At 42.7% G+C, this 19,515-nt stretch overlaps 1 protein-coding gene across 2 annotated transcripts in view; it reads left to right on the forward strand.

The window, feature by feature from the left end:
- Positions 1-14,800, forward strand: part of LOC311227488 (uncharacterized protein) — a 42,463-nt gene extending 27,663 nt beyond the window's left edge. The window contains exons 11-17 of one of the 2 annotated variants that reach the window (XM_084313166.1): positions 722-880; positions 983-1,111; positions 2,025-2,210; positions 7,831-8,016; positions 9,828-10,013; positions 11,207-11,335; positions 12,576-14,800. In XM_084313166.1, coding sequence (XP_084169292.1) covers positions 722-880; positions 983-1,111; positions 2,025-2,210; positions 7,831-8,016; positions 9,828-10,013; positions 11,207-11,335; positions 12,576-12,856 — 1,256 coding nt within the window. In that variant the 3' untranslated portion in view covers positions 12,857-14,800. The remainder of the gene's footprint in view (positions 1-721; positions 881-982; positions 1,112-2,024; positions 2,211-7,830; positions 8,017-9,827; positions 10,014-11,206; positions 11,336-12,575) is intronic. The other variant, XM_084313167.1, reaches the window with a different exon arrangement.
- Positions 14,801-19,515: the final 4,715 nt, after the last annotated feature.

The following is a 19,515-nucleotide window of genomic DNA, read 5'->3' on the forward strand; positions in this document are numbered from 1 at the left end:
TGGAAGACCACATTGTCAGTGGACCTGTTTGCCCTGTATGCAAACTGCAATGGGTCCATGTTACTGGGGAGGGAGGCACAGATGTGATCCTTGACCAGCCTCTCAAAGCATTTCATGACCACAGAGGTGAGTGCCACCGGTCTGTAGTCATTTAGGCCTGCTGGGGAGGAGTTTTTTGGTACATGGATTATAGTGGACACCTTGAAGCAGGCAGGGACCACGGACTCGGCCAGGGATAGATTGAATATAGTTGTGAACACCGGGGCCAGCTGATTTGCACAGGACTTGAGTATTCATCCTGTTATCCCATCTGGGCCTGCAGCTTTCCTAGTATTTACACCCATAAACGCTCTTCTCGCGCTGTGTTCCGTCAATGAGAGTGTGTTCCCCCCGCGGATGAATGAACCCCCCGCCGCAGCAGCCGGCGCGTCAGTGACGTCGCCAGCCGGTGAGCTAACATCGCCACTGCTCGCTCCAAACCTGGCGTAAAAGGAGTTGAGTTCAAGGTGGCCTATTGAGATGTTGTGTGTGAAAAACGATGTGATTTTTATATGTCTGCACTTTATGTGCTCATTTTGTGCCTGTCTTTTTTGCCGCTGTGAAGCACTTTGAGCTGCAACTCTTGTATCAAAGGTGCTATACAAATAAAGATTATTATTATTATTATTATTATTATTGTAGTTTATTGTATTTTTTATTGTCATGTCCTACTCTCCTATAGATACACTGAATGATCATGATAGTTCAGATGATGAACCCTTGATTTACGTCGCCAAGAGACTGAAGGCTCAACCACAGGCGAGGGTGCCCCTACCACCACCCAGACAGGAGACCCCAAGGTGCCGTAGGAAGGTCTCAAAGAAACCGCTCAAGTACTACGGTGAGGACACCGGTGTTCAACCACTTCTAACCAAGTGTACTGCTTTCCTCCTACTGAAAGATGAATGATTTGTTCTTGTATCTTCTTGTTTTCCGTGTCCAGAGACCTCTAGTGACGGTTCAGACGACGAGCCGCTGATTGAAGTGAAGAGGAGGAAGAGTCTTTCAAAAGAAAAGGATTCTACAAGTTGCATCGAACGAAAAGAAAAGGCTGACGACCAAACGCCACAAGGTTAAAAAAAAAAAAAAAAAAAATCACATCCAATCAACTGTGAAAAGATATCTACTGATACTGTGTGTAGGGATGGGCGTGAGTAATCAATTACTGGAGTGCTCGCCGCTTAAACGTAAGGAGGATAGCTTAGCTTAGCGTTATCTATAAGATAAAAACAGTGGTTCATGTTTGTGCATTTCCAAATTATACCAACAACATGTCGCCCACTTTGTGTAGCATTCATAGACTATTGACACGGACATGCTGAAGTTGTGGCTAGCTAAATGTATATTGCCGTGCATTGGTATTGCTGCCAAGTAATTAATACGAGAAGACGTGGGAAAATATTACTCGTGCTCATCCTTACCTCATGGCCAGCACAGAGAGACTCAGAAGGAGCTTCTATCCCCAGGCCATCAGGATGCTCAATGACTCCATGTAACAAGCCATCATCTACACTCATTGCACACACATGCACACACTCACTTTTAAACAAACACTCACCTTAACACTCACTTTAGACACTTTAACACTACATTATATTTATCTATTATTAAAGAGATTTGCACTACATTCATACCTCATTTGCAATTACACCTTACCTCAAAGGTTTGTACCTAATTTTCTGCATTGTACCTCACTGTTTACTCATCTTTACTCACTGTACTTAGACTATACCTAGGTTGTACTTTAGACTGTATATTGTATTGTATATATTGTATATTCCTCTTTACTTACTTTCTTACTTACTTTTTTTTTACTGTATGAAGCACACTCTCAGGGGCTCATACAGAACCAAGCATTTCACCGTAAAGTATGTGTATTTTATTGTGATAATTAATAAACAAACTTGAACTTTAAACTTGAAACCTGTGTGTAAACCTCGTAGCCTCCTCCCTCCCTCACACCCCTGTTTCCCCCCTTCCGGTAGGAGAGACGAGTTCGGAGGACGAGCCCTTGATTAACATGGTTGCTAGGGCTGTGAAGAACAGGACCGGCCCGTTGTCATCAGACGGGTCCTGTGATGAGAAGCAGCCTGAACCCGCGAGGAGGAGCGACGCACAGACGAGGAGGACTCCTGTGCGGAGAACCGCCAAGGCAGCGAGGAAGATACAAGGTACTACTGACTGACGCTGTGCATCAATCGGGGGATGGAACGCTTCACAGAACTCACGGTTTGGTGTGTTTCCCGTACAGCAGCGGGGGAAACAAAACGTCTCTAAACTTGCTAGTTGCTACCTTTGTGTAGTTTGAAAAGAAACATCTTAAAAGGTCTCCAGTGGAGTTCTCTTTTGTTTATATTCACATTTCCACCCAAATACTAGACCGTCTTCTATTGTTGTTCTACAGTCTACAGGCTGAATAAATGCCCTACTTCATAACCTTTGCAAACGTCCATTTTCTCCGTTTCCTTTGCTCTCGCAATGGTTATATCCCATCCGTGTAAAATTTCGGTTTTGGTGAAGTTGTAACGAGTCTGACCACCTTTGATTGACAAATGTTGGCTTGTTATATTTGGAGCAAGTATCGTATCTCCGTTTGAAGCACAAGGGCATGTTCCCACGCCTCCAGTGCACCTTTGTATTCTACGCCACCCCCGTGCTCGTGCATCCTTGTGAGTGTGAGTGGGGGCGACAGTGGCTCGGGAGGCAGAGCAGTCGTCTGGTAATCCGGAGGTTCCCAGTTCGATTACCACTCCTCCTGTGCAGCGTGTCGAAGTGTACTTGAGCAAGACACTTAACCCCTAACTAGAGCTGCCGCGATAACCGCATTACCGCGGTATCGCTGTTGCATCACGCCCACCGCAGAGTTGGGCTGAATACCGCATCACCGCTGATTTTTTTAATAATAATAAAGTAGCGCCCAGACGTTGGACTTGCGGCTCTGCAGATATACCCTACTCGGTTCCAAGCGACCCTATTGGGTAGAAGTGGTACCAGAAAAGTCATGTGAAACATTGCAGACCACTGATTGGTCAGAAGAGAGACGCGTCACACATTGGTGTCTCTGAACAAAAACAGAAAGCCGCCATCTTTACTGCCTCGCTAAGGATGTATTTCATTCAGGATTTGTTTGCGACAGCACCAAGTGTAATAAACAGAAAAGGATGGATTCACTGTGTATTCGGCCTCATTTATTGATGAAACAAAACCGACATCAACCCAATTTACCACAGAGCGGAAAGTTTAGTGTCACAACAAGATCGCTGATGTGTTAAGTTTGTTGTTATTAGCCTAATACTAACGTCAGCAGATATACACGAGAGGTAACGTTAAACCCGGGTTGCTTGGTAGAATAGACACAATGAGGTAACGTTAGCTTTAGCACAATAGACACAACGAGAGTCTGGTTAATGTTGTTATTGATTGATTGAAACTGTGTTAAACTCTGGCTTGCTGCAAGCCCTCGGACATGCCCACGGAGCTTTCAGTGTACACAAGCGGCCCCGCCTGCATCCCCACACGGAGACAAACGGAGTTTTTTTTTTTTTGCGCACTGTGCGGTAATAACCGCGGCGGTAGGAAATATTTCGCAAATTTGTGCGGTAAGGAAAATATCAATACCGCGGCAGCTCTACCCCTAACTGCTCCTGATGTGCAGGTTGGCACCTTGCATGGTTGCCTCTGCCGTCGGTGTGAATGTGTCAAATGTGAGGAACAAATTCAGGGTGTCCGCGGGACCTTAAAAAGTCTTAAAAAGTCTTAAATTCAACTATCAACTATTAAGGCCTTAATTTGTCTTAAAATGTCTTAAATCCGACTTTCGGAGGTCTTAAAAACATGCCATGTCATCTTATGTTTCATTGTGAAATCTGGGGGGAAACTATTAACGGGAGATAAATCAGGCTTTTTTCTTTCTTTCACGCAAACGGTACGCAGTGGGGCGGAACCTTAATGTGGTCCTTAATGTGTGTCGCCGTCGGGAGCTATTTCAGAACACCGGAGCATAGGTAACACGTTATTCAAGCCGTAGCGATAACGCTGACGCTTAGTTTAGTTTAATTGATTTGTATTTATTTGCACTCGTTAATTTAACATGGGAAAGTGCAAATTTAATGAGAACTGGCTCGAAAACCCTCTGTTTGCACCGTGGTTGGTCCCAGTGAAAGATAATTACGAGGCCCGCTGCAAACTCCGCAAAAAGGATTTTAAACTGGGAACGATGGGAATAAAAGCAGTCGAGTCACACATGCACAGCGCTAAGCATGTTTACCTCTGCAAAAACCCGCCTGCAGACAACTTCAATATCAAATTTATTTTCGACGGCGACGCTGTCCACATCAACTGCTGAGGGACAGGTAGGTCTACCACCAATTACATCTGCACCTGTCCGGGTAACGTTCGGCTCCACGCCAACCCTTGAAGCTGAGGTACTGTGGGTTCTAAATACGGTCGCAAAGCATCAGTCCTACAATGGAAATGAGGGACTAGGAGAGGTGTTTCAAGCGATGTTCCCTGACTCTGAAGTCGCTAAAACATTCACGTGTGGAAAAGATAAAACGTCCTACATAGCCAGGTTTGGATTGGCTTCTTGCATCCAAAAAATCTCTCCACGGATGTAAACAAGGGCAAGGACACGTTTGTGTTGATGAGAGTGAGAGCTTCACCCCACCCTATGTATTTATTTTCTACCACACACCTACCCCCTCCTAATGTACAGTCTCCTCCCCATCATATTTATATGTATATATATATATATGTTAGGATCTATGGGTAACAGTACTGTATATTTGCATATCATATATGTCACAAATGTAACAGTAATATATACATGTATGTCCCTATGCCATAAATGTCATGATGTCATGTATGTTGTGCATGTCATAAATGTCACTATGAATTGAAAATGAGGGACCCTGATGTAAACAAGACAAACGTCTTTCTCTGGTCTGCATCCCCTTATTATTGTGTGTATTGAGCTGTACTGTATTGTACCCATTCTGAAATCTGTTAAATAAAGTATTCATTCAACCAAACCACAAAAACAAAACAACTGGATGAATGACAACTTTATTTAACAGATTGCAGAATGTGTACAATACAGTACAGCTCAATACACACAATAATAAGGGGATGCAGACCAGAGAAAGACGTTTGTCTTGTTTACATCAGGGTCCCCCATTTTGAATTCATATTGACATACACAACATAGAATAGATAGAATAGAAATACTTTTATTATCCCGTGGGAAATTTGACACTGCAAATCGCTCAACATTTAAACATTTAGACAGGACAGGTCACGAATTAGAATAATAACACAAATCAATCAAGTTGCCTAGGATAAGAGTAGAGTAAAATAGAATAAAAATGAAATAAAATATACAGAAATGAATACAGTAAAAACATACATGACATGACATTTATGGCATAGGGACATACATGACATACAGGTATATACTGTAGTACTGTTACATTTGTGACATATACGATATGCAAATAATATACAGTACTGTTACCCAGAGATCCTAACAGAAAATATTATATATATATGATGGGGATGAGACTGTACATTAGGAGGGGGGGGGGGGGGGGGGTTGGACATTTACGGTGGCCAGTTTCGAATTGCAGTCTCCCGTAGGTGCTCTTTAAGAGCGGTTTTGAATGTGGGCAGGGGTAAAAATGGGTTTTAGGAGTGAGGTTAAGCAGTAGTCTGACCAGTTTGTTTTGTGATGTTTGTAATCTTGTTTTTAGTGCCTTTGAGGTGCTTTGGTACCATGAGGTGCAAGCATAGTCGTAGTACCCTTGAATGAGTACTGAGAGTACCCATGATTTTTGCCATTTTGTTATCGTGAAATTGGTATTAAATTTAATTCTGAGTGGCATTAAAAAGTCTTAAAAAGCCTTAAATCTGACTGGGCTAAACCTGCAGATACCCTGAAATTGTAAAGAGCTTTGGATAAAAGCACCAAATTTTGCACCATTTACCATTTAGTGGTCAGAAATTCCATTGGATACCTTTGTCCAATTTTTGCATTTTATATATTATAAAATCATGTGGATATAACACGTTTAAAATCTTATGCAGTAACCTCAAGCTCAGGTTGACAGTTCCACCCTCTGATTTAGCAGTTGTTAGAGTTGATACAGACATTTATGACAGAGTTTATACAAGGATTTCATGCAGATGTCACCATTAGACCTATTTCCTGTTAAGACTAGCTACTAGGGTTGGGTACCGTTCACATTTGAACCAATACCGGTACCTGGGAATCGATACCTGTACCCGGTGGTACCTTTTTTCGATACTTTCATAATAACAAACATTTAATTTCAGTTGTAAAACTACTAAAGTCTAAACTTCTCAATTTCAACATTGTTATCACACCACACAAACTAAAACCCCTCCCTACGTCCCTCTCCCAAACTGTTCCTACAACAATTTTTTTTATGTATACATTTATTATTTATTATTCTTTTTTAAGTTTAAATATCAACATTATCTGGGGGCGGCTACGTGGCGTAGTGGGCAAGGCGCTCGCCTGTTCGAGCCCAGCGCTCCACATCTGCTTTCAGTTTAGCTGGTCGTCCGTACTAATACACATTGGCCGTATTAGGGGGTGGGAAACTGATGGGTGGGGATCGGGCGTTGTGGACAGCGACTCCTACAGGTCGGTTGGTGCGCCTGCGCAGTAGAATCAGGAAGTGTCGGGGGCAGCGTGAGCCTCCCACGCATTACTCCTCGCCACTGAGAGATCGAGCTGCGCAGGTGAAAAGATGCGACTGCTGTTACCTCAAGTACCGGAGGGGACTTGTGCTATGTATGACTTAGTCCACATTGCAGCCGGCTTGTGGGAGGCAAGAAACAGCGTTCGTGACAGGGGAGGGTTGAATTGGATGTTACGAAATTGGGATGGGAGAAAATATAGAAAATGGGAGAAGAAAAAGTGGATAAAAAAAAAATATCAACATTATCTGGCCATCATCAGTAAATACTATCAAAATAATTTTCTAAATGGGCGGGTCTTAGTTACCGAAATGCTCTGTACCCAACCCTACTAGCTACCGACAATATTTCCTGGACCAAGCCTGGTAAACCATTCCACTCCTCACTGTTTACTCATTTTTACTCACTGTACTTAGACTGTACCTAGGTTGTACTTTAGACTGTATATTGTAGCGGCTGGGTGGCGCAGCGGACATTGCGCTCGTCACCAACGCAAAAGACACCGGTCTCGAATCTGGCTGTCAGCGTTGCCTCCGGCTTGGGCCGGCCGTCATACTGACTCAATTGGCAGAGTCAGCGGGAGGGAAGTCGATGGGTGATAATCTGGTCATTGTAAACAGCGACTCCTACAGGTCGGTCAGGGCGCCTGCACAGCAAAGACAGAAAGAAGTGGCTGGCTGCCTCCACATGTATCGGAGAGGACATGTGATGGGCTTCTTCTACCCTCCCTACGACCGGCCAGTGGGGGGCACATGCGAGCAACAATCAGGGGAGGGGAGGGAGAATTGGCACGAGAGGAAATTGGGATGGGAGAAAAATCACAGAAAAAAGGAGGAGAAAAAGTAGGTAAAAAAAAAGTATATTGTATATTCCTCTTTACTTACTTTTTACTTACTTTCTTACTTACTTTTTTTACTGTATGAAGCACACTCTCAGGGGCTCATACAGGACCAAGCATTTCACCGTAAAGTACGTGTATTTTATTGTGATAATTAATAAACAAACTTTAAACCTGTGTGTAGGTGCTGTTAAACCTCGTCCCTCACACCCCTGTTTCCCCCCTTCCGGTAGGAGAGACGAGTTCGGAGGACGAGCCCTTGATTAACATGGTTGCTAGGGCTGTGAAGAACAGGACCGGCCCGTTGTCATCAGACGGGTCCTGTGATGAGAAGCAGCCTGAACCCGCGAGGAGGAGCGACGCACAGACGAGGAGGACTCCTGTGCGGAGAACCGCCAAGGCAGCGAGGAAGATACAAGGTACTACTGACTGACGCTGTGCATCAATCGGGGGATGGAACGCTTCACAGAACTCACGGTTTGGTGTGTTTCCCGTACAGCAGCGGGGGAAACAAAACGTCTCTAAACTTGCTACCTTTGTGTAGTTTGAAAACAAACGTCTTAAAAGGTCTCCAGTGGAGTCTTCTTGTAAACAGCTCGCTTTTGTTTATATTCACATTTCCACCCAAATACTAGACCGTCTTCTATTGTTGTTCTACAGTCGTTACTTCGTAAGCTTTGCAAACAAAAAATATTTTCACCGTTTCTTTTGCTCTCGTAATGGTTATATCCCATCCGTGTAAAATTTCGGTTTTGGTGAAGTTGTAACGAGTCTGACCACCTTTGATTGACAAATGTTGGCTTGTTATATTTGGAGCAAGTATCGTATCTCAGTTTGAAGCACAAGGGCATGTTCCCACGCCTCCAGTGCACCTTTGTATTCTACGCCACCCCCTTGCTCGTGTATCCTTGTGAGTGGGGGCGACAGTGGCTCAAGTTGAAGTTCAAGTTTGTTTATTAATTGTCACAATAAAATACACGTACTTTACGGTGAAATGCTTGGTTCTATATGAGCCCCTGAGAGTGTGCTTCATACAGTAAAAAAAAAAAAGTAAGTAAGTAAAGAGGGAGGTAGAGCAGTCGTCTGGTAATCCGAAGGTTCCCGGTTCGATTACCACTCCTCCCGCGCAGCGTGTTGAAGTGTCCTTGAGAGAGACACTTAACCCCTAGCTGCTCCTGATGTGCAGGTTGGCACCTTGCATGGTTGCCTCTGCCTTCGGTGAATGTGTAAAATGTGACTAACATTTGTGAAGTGCTTTGGATAAAAGCACCAAATTTTGCACCATTTACCATTTAGTGGTCAGAAATTCCATTGGATACCTTTGTCCAATTTTTGCATTTTATATATTATAAAATAATTTGGATATAACACGTTTAAAATCTTATGGAGTAGCCTCAAGCTCAGGTTGACAGTTCCACCCTCTGATTTAGCAGTTGTTAGAGTTGATACACACTTCTGAGAGAGTTCATACAAGGATTTCATGCAGATGTCACCATTAGACCTATTTCCTGTTAGGACTAGCTACTAGGGTTGGGTACCGTTCACATTTGAGTCAATACCGGTACCGGTACCTGGGAATCGATACTGGTACCTTTTTCCGATACTTTCATAATAACAAACATTTTATTTCAGTTGTAAAACTAAACTAAAGTCTAAACTTCTCAATTTCAACATTGTTATCACACCACACAAACTAAAACCCCTCCCTACGTCCCTCTCCCAAACTATTCCTACAACAAATTTTTTTATGTATACATTTATTATGTATTATTCTTTTTTAAGTTTAAATATCAACATTATCTGGCCATCATCAGTAAATACTATCAAAATCATTTTCTAAATGGGCGGGTCTTAGGTACCGAAATGCTCTGTACCCAACCCTACTAGCTACCGACAATATTTCCTGGACCAAGCCTGGTAAACCATTCCACTCCTCACTGTTTACTCATTTTTACTCACTGTACTTAGAGTGTACCTAGGTTGTACTTTAGACTGTATATTGTATATATGTATATTGTATATTCCTCTTTACTTACTTTCTTACTTACTTTTTTTACTGTATGAAGCACACTCTCAGGGGCTCATACAGAACCAAGCATTTCACCGTAAAGTACGTGTATTTTATTGTGATAATTAATAAACAAACTTGAACTTGAAACCTGTGTGTAGGTGCTGTTAAACCTCGTAGCCTCCTCCCTCCCTCACACCCCTGTTTCCCCCCTTCCGGTAGGAGAGACGAGTTCGGAGGACGAGCCCTTGATTAACATGGTTGCTAGGGCTGTGAAGAACTGGATCGGCCCGTTGTCATCAGACGAGTCCTGTGATGAGAAGCAGCCTGAACCCGTGAGGAGGAGCGACCCACAGACGAGGAGGACTCCTGTGCGGAGAACCGCCAAGGCAGCGAGGAAGATACGAGGTACTACTGACTGACAGTGTGCATCAATCGGGGGATGGAACGCTTCACAGAACTCACGGTTTGGTGTGTTTCCCGTACAGCAGCGGGGAAACAAAACGTCTCTAAACTTGCTACCTTTGTGTAGTTTGAAAACAAACGTCTTAAAAGGTCTCTCCAGTGGAGTCTTCTTGTAAACAGCTTGCTTTTGTTTATATTCACATTTCCACCCAAATACTAGACCGTCTTCTATTGTTGTTCTACAGTCTACAGGCTGAATAAATGCCCTACTTCATAATCTTTGCAAACGTCCATTTTCACCGTTTCCTTTGCTCTCGCAATGGTTATATCCCATCCGTGTAAAATTTCGGTTTTGGTGAAGTTGTAACGAGTCTGACCACCTTTGATTGACAAATGTTGGCTTGTTATATTTGGAGCAAGTATCGTATCTCAGTTTGAATCACAAGGGCATGTTCCCACGCCTCCAGTGCACCTTTGTATTCTACGCCACCCCTGTGCTCGTGCATCCTTGTGAGTGTGAGTGGGGGCGACAGTGGCTCGGGAGGCAGAGCAGTTGTCTGGTAATCCGAAGGTTCCCGGTTCGATTACCACTCATCCCGCCCAGCGTGTCGAAGTGTCCTTGAGCAAGACACTTAACCCCTAGATGCTCCTGATGTGCAGGTTGGCACCTTGCATGGTTGCCTCTGCCGTTGGTGTGTGAATGTGTCAAATGTAACTAAATTGTAAAGTGCTTTGGATAAAAGCACCCATTCTTGCACCATTTAGTGGTCAGAAATTCCATTGGATACCTTTGTCCAATTTTATTACATAGTCAATTGTCTCTAGTCTCTGGGAAGAACAGCTACTGGGGCAGAATAAGTCAACGGGTAATCCACAGAATATTTCAGAGTTCATACAGAGTACATCCACAGTATCTGTAAAGGGATAATCCACATTGAAAACAGGGTAGAATAACAAGATAAGCAGGGTCCTGTCAACCTGTGGCACTGAAAGGTTTTTGCACTGATGTCTAAAACTAAGAAACACTCTTTAACCCTTTCACTGCCACACGACAGAAGGTTAGCCCTGCGGAGCTAATGATGCTAATGATCGAGCATCGCCGTCGGTTGTGTGATAGTCACAGTGAAAGGGTTAACCGGCTGTCGTGTGGCAGTGAAAGGGTTAAAGGACTTGCTGTTGTGACTCTTGTTTGACAGAACTATCGGAGGAAAGCACAGACGATGAACCGTTGATGAACCTTGTGAAAAAGCCCCTTAGAGCTGCAACCAAGGCCACGAGGAGAAAAGGGGAAACAGCTTCTGTTTCCAAGAAGAAAACAGGATCAGGTAATATCTGTGGAAGTATGACAGAGCAGTCATATATAGGGTTGGGCATCGTTTGGATTTGAACGATTCCGATTCTCCATTTCGATTCCTGTTCTAAACTATTCTCGATTCCGATTCTTTGAGGTGCAGGTCAAAACAGGTCACAGCTTATTTCGCAGGAGAAAACATTTATTTGCTAAATCCTTTATTTTTTTCATACTATTCACATTGTCAGTTGACTTGATACAGTTTAATTTGGACTAGGGTATTAATTAACAAATTCATTTATTAAAAAAATAAATAATAGGAACCGGTTCTCGGTGCCCAACCCTAGTCATATATCATAAGAATTTTTATCTCTTGTGCTTCAAAGCAAATTTTTTTCTAAAACATTTACCATCACCAACCATGCAGACAGAGTGAAAATCACCACCAGTTTTAAGTCTCATCATAACCTCATAGTCTCATCATAATGCAAACGTATAATTGGTCCATATTTTAATATTAATAATAATGTGTACATTCTTACTCTCTGGGGAGACACGCATATGCACACTGAGATTATGAAACAATAAAAATAAATGATGGGACCTGATGATGGTAGCAGCTCCAGTATTAGCCCTTTGCAAAAAATAAATCTAATTGTGGCTACTTTGTTTCAAGATTAAGGAAGCAATACACATTCTCAGTGATCAAAATGTGCATTTGACATTTAAGAAGTCATGCATTGCACAACACAAAATATTTAAAAGTATTGTCTCGTATTTCAAAAGCAAACTTTTTTCCAAACATTTGAATCTATAAAAGTCTCTCTGCTCAGCCAGTGGATGTCTGAGTAATAATCTCAAAATAATAGCGCTGCCAAAGAGCATGTCTGACACGCACACCTTCCAAACAAACACGTCTCCTGACATGTCAGATCCTGGCCTGATTCTCCAGAATGGTGTGTTTTTTTACTTTTTTCATGTCCATGAGGGGGAAAAAAACAGGACAAAAGAAAACCCAGCACAACAGGAACACAATTCAGAGGGAAGCAACAGTTGTATTTGGATGATCAATGAAACAGGGTGGGGTTCTCTGCCACCACCTCTAGTGACCAGCTCCACTCCCACCACGGAGCCAGCCTTCCTCACCGGCTTGTTCAGTTTGTTGGTGTCCCTCGAGTTGATGTAGCGCCCCCCCTAGCATACCACAGCATAGAAGAGGATGCATAGTAAATGTACTAATGTGTGTTTTTTTTTTCATGTATCCCTGGGCCCAGGTTCATCGGGCGACAGCTCAGAGGATGAGCCCTTGAGGAAGACGGCCAGACGTCCACACATGACCAAGCTCCTGAGCCCAGGTTCATCGGGCGACAGCTCAGAGGATGAGCCCTTGAGGAAGACGGCCAGACGTCCACACGTGACCAAGCTCCTGAGCCCAGGTTCATCGGGCGACAGCTCAGAGGATGAGCCCTTGAGGAAGACGGCCAGACGGCCACACATGACCAAGCTCCTGAGCGTCGTGCTGCAAAGATGCAACGTGGAAGAAGCCGGGGAGTGAAGGCACAGGGCGCAGACACGGAACTAGCGCCCGTAAGAGTTTCCTAACCTTTTCACAATAGATGCAGCGTTGAAACCTGGCTTTTTAAAGAGGATTCACATGATTCATCAATGGTTCGACAGATGAGGAAACCCTGGCAGTGATGCACGGCCACGCCCCCCGGAGGTCACCAGAAGAAAACGTTTTTTTTTATTCCCTATGAACCCCTTTTTTATCGTGATTATTTAGCTAAAGATGTGGACTGTTTTATATTGGTTTGGTTAACTGGGAACGAGGCTACATTTTATGTTTAGAATAATTTGGGGAAATGGAAAAATCAACTTTGTCACTCCCTGCTAGGGTTGGGTACCGACCCGTTCACATTTTAACTGTTACCGGTAGAGGTACCTGGGAATCAATACCCAATGGCACCTTTTTTCTGTACTTTACTCTCTCTAATAACAAAAAATATATTTCAGTTCTAAAAAAAAAACAAAAGTCCAAACTACTTGATTTCAACATTATTATTTATTTAGAACATTGTTGTAACGCGGCACCACACAAAATAAAACCCATCCCTACCTCCCTCTCCCAAACTATCCCTACAACCGTTTTTAACTTTTAAAAAGGGAGGAATAGAACTGGGGTTAAATGTGTCGATACTAGGCCTACCGGTAAACTATTGTTTGTGAGCAATTGCTGTCCTGGATTGTCGAGAAGAATTCCTGGAAAAGTCCTGGGAAATTATTTCAGTGGTAACCCTGACAGGTAATCTTGCTGGTCAAAGGTTTACCTAACTCTGCATGCTCAAACCATGGCTACAAGTGAGAATGTTTATCCACTACTATAAAAACGTATATATATATATATAAGATCACCTATAACCTGTAATTATTTTGAATATTTTGTTAGTTGATTGCATTGAGTTCAATGTTCAGCATAAAACATGTACATGATAACCTGCTGTATATGGTTATTGTTTGTGTTTTTCAATAATATTAGCCTTATATTTGATTAGTGTAAAGAGGTCTGAGTTCCGGCTGGGCTGTGGTACATTGAAGTCATACTCCCCTGGTATGGGAAGCCACATAGGCTGATTTCTCTATTTACAATTTTTCCCTATAGAGTTCAATATTAGTGAAGCCAAAAGAGACGTTTTTTTTTTTTTTTTTTTTTTTTTAAATCCTCTCTTTCTCCGATTTGTCTCTGTTTTCTCCCCGTCCCAATCTAGTCGTTGTGCCAATTCCCCCCCTCCCCTACCTGGTTGCTGTGCGCATGTTCTCCTACTGGTCGGTACAAGGGAATCCTGAAGTCATCCGCACGCTTCCTCCGACATGTGCGGCGACAGCCAGTGACTCTTTTTTCACCTGGCAGCGAGGACTCTCATTGGTGAAGTGTAACGCGTGGGAGGTCACGCTGCCTTCATCAAGTCCTGCCTCCGCTGAGCATGCGCCCAGACCTGACCTGACGCTGTCCACAACGCCAGATTCCCACCCATGACTTGCCCTCCCCCTAACCCAGTCAAACGGGTTAGTATAGCGATCAGCCCAAGCCCCAAGCAATGCTGACTCCGGGAGTCGAGACCGCAGCCTCTTGCATTGGTGACGAGCGCAATCTCCGCTACGCCACCTGACCATCCTGGGCAGAGACTGTTTTAATGTACATTATCTGGAATTTTAAATATATATTACTGTATGATCAACACTACACCACATTGTGAAAGGGGGACATATGGAAATGGTGTTTGCCTTTTGGCTTTGTATAAATTTGTCTGAAATTATTTAGGCCCTGAGGAAAAATGTCCTTCTTGTACTCGTTACCGTTTGGCCAGTGTTTGAAGTCTTCCGATTAACAAGCTGTTCAGAAGCATTCCTCTCTCTGATGATGAATTAACTTTGGTTAATTTAATCAAGTAGCAGTGCACTTCAGAGCCAGGAACACCCGCATAACTAATGTACCCGACTTCCCAGTTTGTAAAATGTATTTTATTTATTTGTTTTACTCTGTTTTTACTTATGTTGTTAAAACATGTTTTAAAGAATTCAATAAAAATACTGTGGAGAAAGAAGAAAACATGTCTGTGGAAATTGATTATCATTAATTCTACCCTGGGTCTATACAGTATTTGAACTCTGATCAGACCAGTGTGAAGGCGGATTAAGGCCACCTCCCTTTTAACTGACCATTGATAGTGTTAACCCTTTCACTGCCACACTACCAAAACGGTTAACCCTTTCACTGCGACAATACACAGAAGTTGTGTGATAGTAAAGGATTAACCTTCTGTCGTGTGGCAGTGAAAGGGTTAATGCCATCATCATTTTAGTTTGTGTGGGTACGATATTTTCATGGGAGGGGCCTCTCTTTAACCCCATCACCTCCTGCACTTCAAAATGCCCCCGGCCCCCAATACATCATCTGCTTCATCCCTCATGTAGTAAATGATTGTACCGTATTCACCTGATTCCCTTCAGAACTTGAGTGCAGGTTTACGGTTGGCTTGGTGTCTCCGTCGTTACAGCGTCGTCTGCACGGAGAATTCCACTCCAAAACGCTCGTCTAAACGTAAAATTAAAAGTGAAACCGCAAGATGACTTTTGCGGTTTCTGTTCACAAAACGCTTGTCTAAACGGGGCCTCACTCTCACTCAAGGCTAACTGGAGCAAGATGGCGGCGGTTCAGTGACGCTGGTGACTCCGCCTTAAGCTATCTAGTGTTCTATAGATATCTATGGTCCCAGGTGTCCTGATGCTGTGCAGCCTGCAGTCCTGCGCATTGCAACTCATGGAGGTGTTAAGTGGTGGACCTGGGGGGGGGGGGGGCTTCAGCCAGGTCAAGACCAAGTTAGTTGGGTTGGTGTCCCACTACATAACACGAGTCTTTCCTCTTAAGGGGAGACACTGCAGGTGAATAGGCAAATATACTTTTTTTGTTGATTTTGAGATTGTTATATTTTGCTTCCTAAACATGTCTTCTATGAAACTAGTGACAATAAAACGTCAATAACACAAATTTAGTTGTTTATTTTACTTCATTTTGCCTTATTGCATCCATGAATTTGCACATATTTAATGGGGACGTGCCTCATTTGCATATATAAACATAAAATTCTGAAAACTTGCAATATATTTTTTCTTAGTTTATATGTACATAACAAACTGGGAAAGTTTCATAGTGATATCTATTCAAATATTTTTTGCCTATTAGGGGGTACTACACTGTACTACACTGTTTGTAGCCTGTGTGTAGTTCTGTTCAGTTCAATAACATCATTATTATTATTATTCAGTTATCAGGCATGTGTTTAGGTTGTCTATTACTAATGGTTTGATTAGGTATTGTGTTTGTAAATATCTGTTTCAAAAGAAAAAGTATGGCATTTTACAATACAGAACTTTGAAGGCGTTTTCCCAAAAATGAGTTTTAAGAGTTTTTCCTCATACTCTGAGCCAGAAATCTCCACTTCAGTAACACTAACATACACCAAACTTTCCAGTTCTATTCATATCTATGTTCTGAAGGTATTTACAGAAGGGTTTGTTGATATCGCATTCATACCCTGATTTATATCACATTTTATTCCTAAAAACATGGCGAAATATGGAATTTTACCATAAAAATGGACTGAATGGAGTATTTTCTGATTTATGGAGTGATAAAAAGATATATCCAAAATCCCCTCTGTAATAACCTTTGGCTCTAATATGTCAACTAAATGAAACTATAATTTTGAAAATGGCTTTATCCAATGTTCAGATTTCTGTCCTGGAATTATATGCAAATTATTGCATATTTAAGTAGATCATGCCTCATTTGCATATTTAAACATACAATTTCAGAAAACTTGTAATACAAACAAGTCTTGTCTTAATATAAGTAATCAACTGGGGAAGTTTCATTGTGATATCTATTAGTTAAATTTTTTACCCTATTCACCTGTAGTGTCTCGCCTTAATCGTTGTATCTTCTGTACCCTCCATATATGTGAATCTAAACCAGTCTTTCTAAAAGCAAATATCCTAATTACTAATTTACTTACAATGGAATTTGTAATTATGGCCTACAGAGGGGGGGGGGGCGCCTGAAAACTTTGGGAACCCCTGGCCTTACAGAAGAAATCTGGATATTGGGCCACTGCAAGTTCGCCCCCTACTGGCCATGGCAGGCATCAACGTTATTAGATCACTTTAAGATAAGATAAGATAAGATATTCCTTTATTGATCCCCTTGGGGAAATTCAGGCATCATAGCAGCATGGGGGGGGGGTACAGGTAGTAAAACAACACAGTGTACAGGTAGTAAAACAACACAGGCAGTGTAAACAATTTGGTCAATATGGTCAATATAATTTACTATCTGACTAGGGGGGCTGTGCCTTTTATCTTGCTTTTATCACAAAACGCACAATTCTGTTGAACATTTGAGCTAAGCTGAACCACTATTTATGCTATTAAGTTCTCATCTATTTTTAGAAATGTAATTGGTCTAAAATGATCAGAATTCTTTCACTCTCAATCAACCAAAAGGGGGCCCTTTGCCCCAATGAAGAGGGGGTTATTTGCCACAAATGTGGTCACTACTAAATGTTTTAAATCGTTTTTTTCCTTCTTTTTCTTAGTGTATTTCTCCCAAAACCATTGTAATAACATAATAATCATTTCAGAGCTATGGTATTATCACATTACGCTGCAATCCTTTTAAAATGATAAAATATTAGATCAAGGACTGCATTTCTTGTTGTTCTTGCATGTTACCTACCAAAGTCGGCCCATGTCACCCCACTTCTTAGGGACCTGCACTGGCTCCCCATCATCAAAAAATTATTTGATCAATCATGACTTTCTTCTTCTACCAGAAATGTGTGCCTTCCTAATTTTGAAGACTATCTGTCTGTCATGTCATGTCAAAATTCTACTAATCACCTTCAAAGCCCTCAACAACCTGGCCCCCTGCATGCGTGTGTTTTTGTGTTCAACGTTAAAAAAAAAAAAAAAAAATATATATATATATATATATATATATATATATATATATATATATATATATATATATATATATATATATATATATATATATATATACACTAGAATGCAGGATTTGAAAAAATGAATGACATATTTTTTCGTCCAAATCCTGCATTCTAGTGAATTTTCATAGTAACAAACTGCACTTCAGACAACCTACAACTGGTGATGGTGTCTAGGTCTTTACGTGTTAAACGAGAGCAGTCACTGCTGTTTTTTGTAGTCTTCTTTCATACACACATCTTACCAAGTGTTAGCACGTAGGGCTGCATTTTAAATTTCGTTGTACCATTCTTGTGACAATGACAATAAAGATAATTCATTCATTAATCTGTACCATTGATACATTTATGGAGTGATAAGAATCTCGGCCATCATGTACCTGGCCCGTCGGGCTTAAAGGAATCACACACATACCGTGATTTCATTTGTTATGCTGAAATTTATTTTTGACAGTGTTGGGGGGTGCACCGTTCCTGGAGGTACTGCAATACCAGGTCGATGCGTGGAGTGGACGGAGCAAGCCCCTTTTCCATCTCCCTGCTCCAAAAATCAATTTAATATATGGTCCCCGGGTAGGGGACGTATCAGATATTAAACTGATAAGAACAGATTTTTTTTTTTTTTTTTTTATTGAAATTCAAGTGACATGCACACATACAGCTCATCATCATCTCCTTAAACAGTCATCATTACACAATCATAATTCAAATGACATACACACATACAGCTCATCGTCTCCTTAAACAGTAATAATCATTACATCTTTTTAGTAGCCGCAAAGACAATTACCTAAGCAAAAACCAAAACCACTACATCCCTTCCATCAAACCTAAACCCCCCTTCCATCTCTCCCTTGCAGCGTGATGTCCCCACCTCTTCACATCCCACCGCATCCTTCCCTTCACGTCCCCCTCTACTCTCCTTACAACCCCCTCCACCCCCCAATCCACCCCCTTTTTTACCAGAGCCTGTCTGGCCTCCCACAGCCCCTTCTTAAAAAGGCCCATGATGAACCATTGCAGGAGACGCCCCCTACGCCCCCCCCCCGCTCTACCAATCCCTCGCTCCAATCTCGCCCATGTGACCCCAACACTCCCCTCCAACCTCCCAATCAACACAGATGCCCTAGCCCACACCCCCCCTGCAAAAGGACAGTCCCACATGATGTGTCTAATAGACTCGTCCTCCAAGCAACCATCTCTGGGGCACGCCGGGGATCTCGCCAAGCCATGCCGATGCATAATCTCACGCACCGGCAAACTCCTGTGTAGCATCAGCCACCCTAAGTCCTTGAGCCCGTTATCCAGTCCAGGCATTTGTACAGACAACCAAACCGTAGCGGGTATCCCCACCACAGCTGGCGCCGTCACTCCCTGTCTCACCTCAGCATAGAGCCTCCTCTGGTCCAACCCCACATCCCCTTCCAGAGCCCCAGGATGAGTCCGCAGCCACTTTGCCGCATGGCCGAAATGCCACGGCATCTGCTCCGCCCGGGGGCCCAAATTGGACCAGGCCGTGCCCATGACCCTCCTTGCCGGGTAGGCAAAATAGAACCGGAGGAAAAAACCCGATGGATGGACCACCGGAGAGGACAATTCTTTCAGCAGAAAAGAAACAAAAACGCAGTCCAACTTGAGTGGGAAATGGGGCACG

The sequence above is a fragment of the Notolepis coatsorum genome, assembly GCF_963971535.1.
Source record: "Notolepis coatsorum genome assembly, chromosome: 4".
NCBI lineage: Eukaryota > Metazoa > Chordata > Actinopteri > Aulopiformes > Paralepididae > Notolepis > Notolepis coatsorum.